This window comes from Chironomus tepperi, unplaced genomic scaffold (genome assembly GCF_022539635.2).
Source record: "Chironomus tepperi strain 1889 unplaced genomic scaffold, CSIRO-AGI_Ctep_v1 contig_176, whole genome shotgun sequence".
Classification (NCBI taxonomy): domain Eukaryota; kingdom Metazoa; phylum Arthropoda; class Insecta; order Diptera; family Chironomidae; genus Chironomus; species Chironomus tepperi.
Genome location: NW_027226298.1, coordinates 501,877 through 515,304, shown reverse-complemented (window position 1 = coordinate 515,304; position 13,428 = coordinate 501,877). Strand labels below are relative to the sequence as shown.

At 31.6% G+C, this 13,428-nt stretch overlaps 1 protein-coding gene across 1 annotated transcript; it reads right to left on the bottom strand.

Annotated features, from left to right (window-relative positions):
- LOC139089223 (uncharacterized) lies at positions 1-12,623 on the bottom strand. Its single transcript, XM_070638695.1, has 5 exons — positions 12,408-12,623; positions 10,859-11,024; positions 9,887-10,070; positions 5,982-6,091; positions 1-5,386 (listed from the first exon to the last, which is right to left on the bottom strand). The coding sequence occupies exons 1-5, from the start codon at positions 12,463-12,465 to the stop codon at positions 5,140-5,142; spliced, it is 765 nt and encodes a 254-aa protein (XP_070494796.1). The 5' UTR covers positions 12,466-12,623; the 3' UTR covers positions 1-5,139.
- Between the last annotated feature and the right edge of the window lie 805 nt (positions 12,624-13,428).

Here is a 13,428-nt window from a genome sequence, read left to right as displayed (position 1 = left end):
AATTTTTTGGTACACAATTCATTTTTTGTTCCATAAAGATCTTTATAATTTTATTTAAACGCACTTTTTATAAGAAATTTTTGCTTTATTTACAGTTTGTCTATAATTAGAAAATATGGATTGAATTTCTATATAATTATTGTTCATTTCGGACGTTTATTGTTATGGTGCAAGTACAAACAACTTCATGGCTACCAAAACTTACTAGTCACCTCGAGCAGCACAATATGGCGAACCACATGTTTCGTTGTCAGAACAACTTTCCATAGTATCGTCAATACGGCAACGCAACGGTGCCCTACCAAACGCGATGTGTTATTCGGACACTCCGCTGTCTTACGATCCAGATAGCAACTTGATCAACACATTCAAAACAGCCAAGTGGTTGCTCTATGTTGTCCAATTGGTTATGTTAACTGCTTTAAAAATTGCCACTTGAATACCATGTGGCTGCTTTAACTTGTGTCGATCGAGCAACTAGATATAATTGGACCTGTCTCATCAAATTATGATATCATCTGTGTCTAAATAGTTTTGGCTCCAAGCTTGACGAGTGATACAAATAAAGAAGGGTCCGACACAACTCAAGCTTTGATTTAGAATCAGTGGTGGATACACCTCAGTCGTGAAAATATTTCTCGGCACATAAGATGTCCATCACTGATTTAAATCATTGTCATTTGAAGAATTTCACAGAATCTGGCTCAAATATTGCCCGAGGCTAGGACAATATCCAGATTGCAATAACATGAAATTTCAATACGTCATCAATGAACAATTCTAATAATAGAAATTCTGACTTTATAAGCTAACAATTTGACTAGTTTGAAAAGAGAGAAAAAAATGCGTTGGAGTTCACTCAAATTTGAGCATTTTCTATACTTTCTTTATTTAGATAATATAAATTAATTTGATCAAGTATGTAGGAGTGTTGAGGTAAAAATAAGTAGTTCCGTTAGCACCAATGTATATTTAGTGGATGTTAAAAATTTGAGGAATTTATTGACTCGCGGTGGTATGAAGGAATTAGTGAAAACAAAGAGAATTTCGAGGAATTTAGATAAAGTTTTGAATATCATCCGCTATTTTTGAAGCTTCACAAACTTCGTGTTAGATGCCACATCAATGGAAATAAAACAAAAACTTATTCTAATTAAAATTAAATTCCAAAATTTTTGAATTTCATCAAAAATTTTCATTTTGGAATTTTATTTTGGGTATTTTTAAGCTATAGGAAGTTCCCATTCTACCACTAAGTGTCATAAACATAAGCTATCAATTCTCATCAAATGAATTTATTACTTCCTACAGCACAGATGTAGAATTTCTTAAATAAGAATCATATCTCAAGTTGAAGTGCCTTTCAGGAAGATATGATGCTGAATTGTATTGTTTTTATTAATGAAATGCCTTCGCAACAGCAGAATAAGCTAGTAATAATGAGATATGAGGCAAATCCTTGTCAAAACATTAAAGTATTGGTTAATTAATGAACTAATTAAGGAACAAACTCGTGCGTTTGGAGGATTGAAAGCTTTTGAGGCACATTCAATTAAATATTCAATTCTCCACAAAAGTTAATTCCTTTAATTATCAACTGAGACTCAAGAGTAATTAAAAGGAAAATTTTGTAGGAATAATCATGGATTATTAACATTATTCATTCGACAGTTTCCAGAGATATAAAGCTATTCAAACATGAAATTAAGAGATTTCACACTGAGATGTTTAGGGATCAAAAGCAACAGAAATGAAACTTTTTTGGATTCGAAGGATAAAGTGATGAAGATTGAAAGGTTGTGTTCTGAAAGCGCACATTTAATGATTGTAAGATCCTCAATGGCCAGGGACGAGGCATGAAAGTCACCATTTTAAGAATTAAGCACTTCTAAGTCCAAAAGGGCACGATTAATTCAGTTGTACATTACTGATTGACACACATCTAAACGTTGACATCACGGTACCGAGACTGCAGCTTATACCTAGAAGAACGACCAGATTCGCCAATTAACCATCACTTGGCTGGGTTGCCACTTGATAAAATGATCCAAAATCAGCCATCACGTAGTCGTCAGGACAATTTGTGGTTTTGTTTTGATACAGTGACGTAGCGGTACCCTAGTGCTCTTCAAGGCGATACTCTGCGTTTTAAAGCAGCTTCAACAAACAGCCCAGATTTAACAAACAGCCAGACAGACCTAAAAACTGTCTTATATCTGAATAAATGCTCTACAAAACTTTTAGGATAGACCTTGATCGAATGAAAAATGAATTGTCAGCACAAAGTCTTCATTCCGTATTTCACTCACATCTTCGTTTCGGATCTTAATGCGTAGATTGTATTAAAGTTTATAGCCACTTCCATTACTAAAAGATGATTGATATTGAATAATGCCTCAGTGCTCGTTTTAATTTTATGGTCGTATCTTTAAAACATGAACTTTGAAAAATGAAAAAAGAAGCACCCAAAGGAATCAAATATCAGAAAATAAGTTACGAAAGGCTAAAAGTGTATTATATGTCAAATGAAATGGAAAAATGGGATTAAAGTAAATGTAAAAAAATATTGATGTCCATTTTATTTCTTTATTTAAGTCTTTGATTTAATGTAATTGAAATGTGATCCGGATGGAAGGATTCAGGAACTTTCTATTATTGTAAAATCAATTGATTGAAATGATTCTAGAATTATTTTACAATTTGCTGACTTTTCTTTGTTCTTATAAGATACGGGTTTGATCAGTTTGGAATAGCTTTTTTTTCTGGGAAATAGATGAGGAAAAGGAAATTTTCTTAATGTTGGCAAAACTAGCGTAATCAATTTAAATTATATGAAATTATTTGTCTTAATTAACTGTAATTAATGGGGCTTAATTATTCAAATTTATTAGCCCAAAAAGTATATTTCAAGATGTGGTGTCGTAAAATATTAGAATCTGATATTCGTCGTATTTAGCAGACTTTCTTAATTACTCACTGTATCCATGTTCTTTGTGGAGCTTATCTTACAGCAAAAGGCTTTCCATCTGACTATGTTCTGGGTTCTGTCACCTAGTTTGTAGAAATTCTCTGTCCCTACGTTGAGCTGGTATTCTTTCATCATAAGATGAAGAGCCATTCCATCATAAGATGGAGACTGGTGTAGTAACCCTAACAGGCAAGCAGGCTGTTTTTAGGAATCTTAGTGGAATGTCTGTACCATGAAAGCATGCTCATTGCATGTTTGGGTAATAAGCAAATGAATATAACTATGTAATTGTGGTCATCTGGAGCTAAGTGGATAGACGAACAAGAAGTTGGACAAGATTCTTGAATTTCCTTGGATATTGCCATAAATCCAAATTTTGTCCCTAAAGTTTGGTGTTTAATGCAACTTTTCCACCTCATTTCCTACCTCAAAAAATTTTTGGCTTTACCAAATTTTTATCCAATTCTTTAATTGTTCTAAATGTCCTACGCTCATGAAAGTAATATATTTATCATCAGCATAAATTCATTATACCTTGACATAAAAAATTCCCCCACCTAAAGCAAATAATGTTAATGTAATCAAGAACAAGGCATGCTTTAAGAGACAAATGCGTCGGATGTATCAAAAAAACGTGAATGTATCTAATCGGAATGTGAAATTAATGTTGTGTGTAATTCGACCACGTGCTAATGTTATTATTTGTTTAGGATTGAATAGTGACCTTGTTGTATGTCTTTTTATGGCTATTAATGACTAGTTTTAGAAATTTGAAAATTAATTTAACAAGTTTTTGTCTACAAAAGCATGTGATTATTTCTTATGGTTCAATAAATTCTCTATACAATCTTGATAATAGTGCCTGAAGCTCCTTTCATTGTTGGAACTCTTCTTCCTTATTTTAATCAATTTTAATTATTATTATTATTATTATTTTATCTCAGATCACACTGTGTTGAAAATTAAGCAATAACATTTTAGTGCCAAAACTTTTCTCTTTGACTTCCTTTAAATTTTGTAAAAATTGGATATTTTAACACCTTGCCTTTTCATTCCAAGACTTATTATGTCAGCAGCCAGAAAATCTTTAAGTCGTAAAATTCTATTACAATATAATTTGCTTCTGACAATTTTCTCATTCTTACTTCTTATTTCCTCCATAAATATTCATTTCACGGTATTTATTCTTTAGAGAATAAATTACTTAATGAAAACGGATTAATGAGAAATGTTGTTTCTTGACAGTAATTTAAACAGATGCAGAATGGTGTTAGGAATTAGATAAAACAAGAGGAATTGCTATTTAACATCCTTTCTATTGCTATTAGCTAGAAAAAGATAAAACTTTTACTTTGTTTTCTTTCTACAAAAGCGTGAAATTTGCTGTTGGGTTCATTCATAAATGACGTCCTGTTTTCAGAAATTGGCTATGCAATCATCTTAAAGGTTTGATAAAGAGTTTGGTCATTGACATGATTTAAAGTAGTTTTCGGCCTCTTACAGGAAAATAGACCGCATTTAAGTATCGTAGTGGGTTTGATGTACCATAAAATCATTCTCTTTGTCTGTTAGGACATTGACACTACACAAATGAACAAAACTTCATTACGGATTCTTAAAACTAGTTCTTGAAGTCTTTCAGCAATTCCAGCAATTTTGAATTTATTTCCCAAGAATTACTAAAGAAAACATAAAACTGGAGCAGTTAAGGACATAATTCAGCTTGTTTCCCAATAAACTCGTACTCAAATGCTATATACATTACAGCCAAGCGGACAGAATAAGGAGAATCAGGCAATTCACTTGACAGTAGATTCCAAGAGACATCCAAGTGACCGATATAAGCCTCTTATCATCCAATAACTTACGCAGCAACGAAGGTCACTTATTAGTCACTTGGATACCGTTTTAGTAAATAAACAGTTGTAAGGGATGTGCCTAGATTGAAGCTAGTCCAATCCGCGGGTAAAAGCATGTAATCAATTGACTGTTTTATTGACCTTCCTTAGAAAGTAGCCTTCAATTTCTAAATAACGTCATTTATGAACAACCCGCGTCTTTGTCTGAATTTAATATTAAATTAACCACTAATCGAGCTTGTGGATGTATGTTGGTACGTGCTATATGATAATAAATTTTATTACATTTTACATTCAGCATTTTAACATAAATTAGAGTTGTCTTATCAGTAACAAACCATTAAGAATAGAAGATGAACATAAGAGATACATTATCATAGTGAATCCGTGGAAGCTACTCGTCGCATCCGAACAAAGACTTTTCTCAATTTTTGCACAATTTTTAAATTGACGCTCACTCGAAAGTAATTCAACAATACTTTTTGTGAATTTTGCTGATTTTGCATTACATTTAGACCAGGCGCTGTTATATACACAATTTTCATATGAGTAACGAGCACTGACATCATGTTTATTTGTTGTTGTTGTTGTTGACATAAAATATGTGCGAAAAAAAGGCAAACGCACAATGTAGCATGAATAGGGAAGGAATACAAAATTAATCAAAAGTTATTATTAGGTATGCATGATATGTAATCAAGTAGATTATGTGTTTTATGAATGGAAGCGATAAAAATGAAATATTTCTGTGCTTTTTTTGTCTGCTTTTAAAGTCAAATCACAGAAGCAGTATCATTTAAGTTCATTGAGCCTTAAATAAATGGTTTGGGATCCAAAAAAAGGCATGAAGGGATTATTCAGGCTTTGGCAACTTAGAATTAAGTAGGTTGAACTCAAATGATGATTGACATTAAATGCTGTTGACAGAATTAATGCAATTGATGATCAAATTTTGACAAAAAAATTTAACGGTCAAAAATTATTTGAATTTTTTTGTGATTTCAAAAATTTCAAAATATTCAATTTTAACGGTTTTATTTGAAATTATTCCAACCAGAGCTCGAAGTCGACTCGACTCCATTCATCTGAGTCGACTTCGAGCCCAGATTCCAACTCTCCACAGCCTGACATATACAACAAGCTTATTAACTTACCAGCAAAATTGCATGTATTGAACATTGATGTTGCTCTTCTTCTCCCTCTCTATCCGCTTAAATTCATTTTCTATAACATTTTGATAATGTGCTGTACATTCCTCGAAATCCTTTCATTGTGTACGGATAACAATTCATAAACATGTAGACGTGTGTTAAGGCGCGTGGATGAAAAATAGGAAGAAAAAAATAGAAATAAGCATATTTTGTCAAGAAAAATGTGAAAAAGATTGTAAATTACATTTTGATAGAAAAAGCACAATATGTACACAACATTCAATTGTTAAATTGAACAAATTGAAATTAATTTTGTATCGAGCTTTAATGCCATTATTTACATCATATTATTGTTATGAATTCATTCAATTGACTCGGTAGGCAGCGCGAAAATATCCTTAGGTATTGTGTATACACACACATACCGTAGTCAAGGAGGAAGGGATGTTAGGAGCTAACTACCGAACACGACCCACTCTTCCCATTTTCCCTCCATTTTTGGAATAAATTCCTCAATTTTGTACGTTTGTTCGTGAAAAGGTCCCAGGCCACTCCCACCAGGAAGTTTGCGATCAATACAAAATGTTTTCACACCACATTACCTTCATCTTTCCCGCTCCCATCTGCCTACACCCCTTGCCAAACTCACAAGGACTTACGTATCATTTTATCGCATTAAATTTTTTTCATCAGCTGTTGCTGTGATGCTCGAAAAAAGGTTCACATTCATTTCTTTATAAATGAAATCAATTTTCTTCTTTTTTTGCTACTTTTATTTTCATATCCGCAAACAATTCTCTGTGAGAGCTTAACCATTGAGGAAAAAAAAGTTTTCTTCTTAAGGAGGCACTAAAATTTTGAACTTTATCCATTTTCTAAGAAAATAAAAGAAAAGTTCTTAATATTGTTTACGATTCATGTTCATCATATAATTTGATGCAAGCTGCATGATAAGCATTCATGATTGAAAATTATTACGTCTTATGATTTCATTCGTTTGGAAATGATTTACTATATCACAAACACAAGATGTTGTTTTCCAGATTTGTGTGGAACTAAAGCTTTAGCTTCAGGGGTGCATCTGGTGAGGGGAGGATTGGTTGAAATGTCCGGCATGTGATGGAAAATTGACTAAAGAATCCACAAGCAGCTCAATGTGTTTGTTAGGGCACAGCTCCACCACCGTATCAACGGTAAGACTGTGAGGTTGTCTTGTCGAGTTCAAGTAAGCGGATTTTGGCTTGAAATGCATTGTACTGCTCGGGATTCTTTCTTAAAAATTCCAGAAAATTGTGAAATTAAGGCAAAGATCTGGAATCATGTGTTCCTCCTTTCAGTTCCAATTCAATACCACTCAAGGTGGAGCCACCTACTACAATTGACCCTTAATACCTTCCTGCTAAAATCTCCATACGACTGTATTTAGAATTTCATAAAGAATGATTTGGTTTTAAAACCGCAAGGCATTCTTTGGCGCCAAAAACACAATTTTATATTTTTCACCTTTAAGACGCATTATTTTATGATTTATAATAAAAAAAGAGTGGAAATACGAAAATTAAATTGAAAATGAAGGAACATTAATTTTACGAAATATTTTTAATAATCTCGAGGGTGAATTTCTTGTGGTTCAAAAAGTGACTCGAGCGTAAAATTAAATCCCTTTTCACAGCGTTTAAATATCTATTTTAAAATTCATTGGACATTAAGGAGTTGTTGGTGTTTTGTGTGATATTCTATAATTGAAGGTGGAATGGGGAGGTTGACTTCAAAGCAGGCAATTGTTAGATTCTTAGAAATTTTCATACAAATTCTGTTATTAAGTGTGGGATGTAAATATGGATTTTGAGGATTCTGGGACAACTTGTCCTGAATATTGATTCTATGTGTTTTGACAAGGGTGTCGTTTGACACTTATACGGGGTGGGGGTTTCTTAGAATCAACTTCGAGCTCTGGATTAGACAATATAATTTTATATTATCCTATAAATCCCTACTCAGTATATTAAAAGCATTAATATTAACATTCGAGTCTTCATTTTGATTGACTTGATGGTTTTAAAACGCAAAATTTCATGGAAATGAAATAAAGGAAACTCGTGTTGACTCATCTTGAACATGATTGCTGTCACTTGTTGAGTCAAATTTGAAATGATTAAAATTAGGTAAGGGACTGTTTACATTCAGATGAGAGGGGGTAAAGCCTATAAGTCTGTGGTGCACAACCTGTGCGCCGCGGCACATTTCAGTCGAGGCTTATCTCCAAGGTGTTCCACGAACAATAAAAGATTGCCCACCATTGAAGTAAGCAATAGGAATTCCAAGAATGCCATTGATCATCTTTGAAAAAAGTCCGTTATTCTAAGTATAGCATAATAAGTGAACCGTCCCTAATTTATTCCAAGATTTATATTACCACCAAGCTTCATGACGTCCTTCAAAGAATTTCTTAAACTTCTTCAATTAGCATTATGTGGATGGACAAAAAAAAGAACAAAGTTATATTTATGGAATAGCAGTTAGGGTGGATAAAATGGTAATTAAATGTATTGTCGTTTTTATCAAAATGTCAAGAAATTGTTCGTTGGATTCTCATTTTCATCAGAATGAATACATTAAAAAAAAAGTATTCTTTTGATATTGATAATTAAGGAAAAATAACACGTTTTTGGTCAGATTCCAGCACAAATAGAATACTTACTGTTTTATTAAAAATTTTAGGGCTCAATGAATCATTTCAAGCAAACAAAAATGTGGTAAAAGTACTAGTAAAAGACAAGTTAATGTCGAAAAATTTCTCAAAATCCCAATTTCGTTAGATTTTTGGGATCGGGATTAGAATTTTCGGGGTTACGGGATTTTTCGGAATTCTCTGGGAAATCCCAATAGAAAGAAAGCATAATCAACACTATGATCATAATCACTACCAACATTTTTAATTGGTAATGGTCGTTAAAATGAATTTGGCTAAATTTTTGAAATCTTTAGTTTAGCTTTACCAAAATTTTTAGAAATCTTCAACTTCTAAAATTGTGGCTGAAATTATTAAATCAGTTATGTGGTGACATACTACATAATTTTTAATTAATTTTTTTAAAATTTAAAACAAAATTTTTGTATCAAAATAATAATCTAATCCACACAGAATGAATACTTTGTTTTTGTTGGCAAATCATCAACATTAATCTAATCCACACGAATTGAGGAGGATTTAAGCTTTTAAACAAGCCTACTAAGAAGAATTAAACTTTAATTGTGTTCATTTAGGAATATAATTGTCATCTCAAGTTTCATCAGTTAATGTGAATTCCATCAATGACATCCGATACACAATACAAGCTTTAGCTTTGGGTAGCCATGTGCTGTACTTTCGACAGGAAGGTAAAGATTTCGTGGGTAGCCATGTGCTGTATTTTTTACAGGAAGACCAAGTTTCTCTGTAGCAACAAAACTTCGATATTTCCCGGATTTTCAAGAATTGAACTTTAAATCTTAAATTAGAAATTGAAGTAGGTGAGGTTAAGCAATCAAGCCTTTCCTTAAAACCACCTCTGCAATCTATCTTGTACTGTGTGTATTGTCTTTACGAGAAATAAACAACATCGTTGCTTACATTGCGGGAAATAAACAAATTAAGAATATTTGATGAATTATGTGGAACTCTTTAAATATAAACGACTGTAAATTCTACCAATTTGAAACAAGATTCATTTCCACAATAAAATGCTCAATTCCAACAGAATAAAACAATGAAGAATTTGATCTTCTTGTTTATTTTGTGGATGATTCAAGTTCATCTCTTGTGCTTTAATGCTATTTAACTGAATTTTTTGTCAACACAAGCAATCAAATTGAGTGCCTAGATTCTAGGAAGATTAATCACCTTACAATAAAAAACAATTCCTTACCTTCTCAATGTACCGAAAGCATTCTCGATGGTTCAGATAATCCTTTTTAAATTCTTTGTCATTGCATAGCATTGAGTAAAAGTTTTTTGCTGGTTCCACTTCACCATTTATAAGACGTTTATTCATCGCATCCATGCACTTTTCGGTGTAGTCATGATAACATTGTAAGCCACGATTGAATAATCTTTCAAGTAAAATAAAAGTATCGAACTTATTTTTAATTTTCTATAATGAGTTTTACGTAAGGTAGGTCAACTTTGTTGAAGCTTTTATTGATCCATCGGAATTAACACAATTTGTAGCAGATTGTTTTTGAGGGTTTTTAAATTTATTCGCGTGGAAAATATTTTTGGAATTTAGTAAAAGATTGTGAATTGTGGAAAACAATGAAAATTCCAAAATATTTCAGTGCTTCCATTTAATTTAATACTCAATTGATTCTTATTCACTATTTTAACTGTAAAATCACAACAAAAGCTTGCTTTAACTAATTTATTTTCACTAAAAATTCAATGATTACTTTGATTTTGATGATATTGTTTACATTTGAATGAAGTTCAAAATTTGAACTTCAAAAAAGTTTTAGATAATTTCAAAATTTAACGGTTTTTGGCAGACTTCTTTAGTTTATTGCTACAAAATTGTATTGAACTGCATATTCTAGAAATTCTTCACATTATTATCAATGAAAAGCCATTACGACAATAAATGAATGAAATTAAATTTAAATTTACATAAAGCTGATTAATATGAGCAGCATAATGAATGGTATAGACACAATTCTCATTAAAGATTAATTCCATAGATTTCATACATACTTAAAGGATTAAAAATTCACATTTGAGAATCAATCCTTAATATAATTCCTCGAATTCACTCACAAACATAATTTTGATCTTATTAAGTTTAATACTATCAATTCCTAAGATCAAAGTTGACCAAACCTTTCAAAATCATCACATGTCTATTTACTTGCAATTATAGTCAATCTCAACTGTACTATAAGGAATCTTCCTCTTCGTTGCATTATGAAAGAAAATTTTTGATGCATTAAAGTCTTCACTATTTGCAAAACATCTCTCAAATAATCTGTCAGCATGCCCACACACAATATCAACATTTGATTTCTCTCCAAATCCTTGCATTTATATCGACGGCACATTAAATATCCATTATGTTAAGTATTTTTGAGTGGGAAGAATAAAAAAAAATGAAACAAAAATGAATAAATAAATCGAATCAAAATCGGGGTTTTTGGAAGTGAAATAAAGAATAACATCGGTTCTTAATTTACAATATTCAAAAGAAACCTCTTCAATACTGATTTGAGCCAATCTGCGGAAGCAACACGTGTTGCATATTGAATAGGCAACAAATATATTTATGAATAATATTCTTTTGCATTTTTTGGGTCTTATTAATTCATTGAGTCATAAATTAAGACATTTGATGAAACCCTTTCATTCCATTCTAAAATCTTCTTTGTTCCTACTCGTCTCAAATAAAAAAAAGTTTCCGCTTTCATGAATAATGAAAAGCAGTAAAATTTGAGTATTTTTTTTAAATTCCATCATGTGCCACAGCACTGAAGACGAGTCATGTAGAAAAATTAATTTGTATTTTCTTCATCTCCTCATTTTTTTGGGGGCTGATTGGATGTTTTGGGGTGCTGGCTTTGAAGTGATGACTTTGGTACCTAACTATTGCAATACCGACCCTGCATCAAAAGTTCGAGACTCGGAATAGGAAATCATTCAAAGCCTTTTTTTGAATGCTACATGCCGTAATATCATTAAAGAAATGGTTCTAATCAAACTTTAGTCTGTAGATCTACTGGATGAACAGGCCTGGCACCTTCACTCTTTAAACAATTATTTGAAACGAATCTATCGAGAGCAGCTCTGGATCTCAATGATATGAACAACAATAGGTTTCTTTAATTGAACACTCTTGACAAAGTAGTATTAAAAAGTGCATAATAGCTGAACTAGGACATGAATCTAAGGCTTTAGCGACAAAGCTAGCAATTAGATGACAATGCACTAATCATCTGCAATTTAAATCATTTCAGACATCAACTAAAAGAGCACGTATGCAATTAAAGAACACTTGGAATTAAGCTGTCGATAGAGACAGAATTGCACTTGGTATTGGAAACTGGCAGACGAAAGCTAGCAATAGAGCCCAATTCAGGTGACATCTGAGGGAGGCCATGGATCGCAATTGATCTATACGGTCAGCGAAGTAAGTAGAAAGTAGAGTACCCTAACATCCAAACATCCCCATTCATGATGAATTATTTTCCATAAATATTTTGTGAATTTTGCCTCCGCAAACAATGTATGCATGTAAAAATGAAATCTTGACAGTTCCTTCATAATGGCACACAATAAATTTTTTTACGTCCTTAACCAGTCATTATTTTTTGGATAGAATTTTTGACATCGAATTTTTTATGGACAATCCTTTTTATCACTTCTTTTTCTCTTAATATTCATGAAAAATCGAGTCATAAATTCACCTTGCGTCAGCATGCTTATAAATGAAATCCAAATGGATGTGATAAATTTATTATTCATTTCCTGTAATTTTCTCACTTTCGCTGATATAATTGAGATTTATTATATTGTTGTGCCTTATTTTATGCTAATTAAATGATCAAATGTAATTGACAGTAAGGCAGCACTTTAATTTTTCATTTTTTCTCTATCGTCACTCGAAATTATTCATATTTTTTTAAGCCTTATTCTGGTTCTTTTCTTTACGTCCTTACAATATCCGTTTCTACAAAACAACTGATTCACGTCTTGCAGAATCACGTTGTTAAATACATCACTTCCAACGATTACTACTTGTGAGAATTCTCGTTCCAGTGAGAGTTTGATTCTCACTCTCTCAAAAAGTGTTCTAAAAGCTCTCAAGAAAGCTCTCTCGATGAGCTTTCATTGAATGAAAAGCTTTCATTGAGTAAAAAAGCTTTCGTTGAGCTTTCATTGAATAAAAAAGCTTTTAACGATGTTTATGAATGAAAATTGTTTTCAAACAATTGCAGCTTCTAGGAATAAGTCAAATCTGTAAGCAATAAAGGTAAAATGAAGACAATAAATTTTATAATTAGTGAAAATAATATTTTTATTAGATTTTTGAATAAATTTGTTTATATAACAATTTTCTCTTTCTAATATAGAGCAGAATAAAAATAGAAAATAAAAATAAAAACATAACTTTTTTTTTAAATAAGAATCCTTCTTTCCTTCCTTCCATTATACATAACATGTATATTGATGACATAAAAGAAAATAAAATATAAACATTAATTGGATTAGAGTATAATAAAAAAAATGGAAACAACATTTTTAAGAGATGGAATTTAATTATTTTTTTTTTTTTTAATAATTAGTTGAAGGAATTTGTATTAAAATAGAAGTTCTTTATCAATTAAATTTACAACAAAAAAAAAGTAAAGTAGAATAAATAAAAAAATAATAAAACTTAATAATTCGCTAATGCAAAGCACCATAAATTAAGAATAGACAATTATT

Excerpts from the sequence above, each read along its gene's own strand:
- LOC139089223 (XM_070638695.1), bottom strand. The coding sequence starts at position 12,465 with ATGAATAATAAATTTATCACATCCATTTGGATTTCATTTATAAGCATG. Across the intron at positions 10,071-10,858 it reads GAGATTGACTATAATTGCAA|ATTATTCAATCGTGGCTTAC; the intron begins GTAAATAGACAT and ends TTTACTTGAAAG. Across the intron at positions 5,387-5,981 it reads CAATACATGCAATTTTGCTG|TGCTCGTTACTCATATGAAA; the intron begins GTAAGTTAATAA and ends ACATGATGTCAG.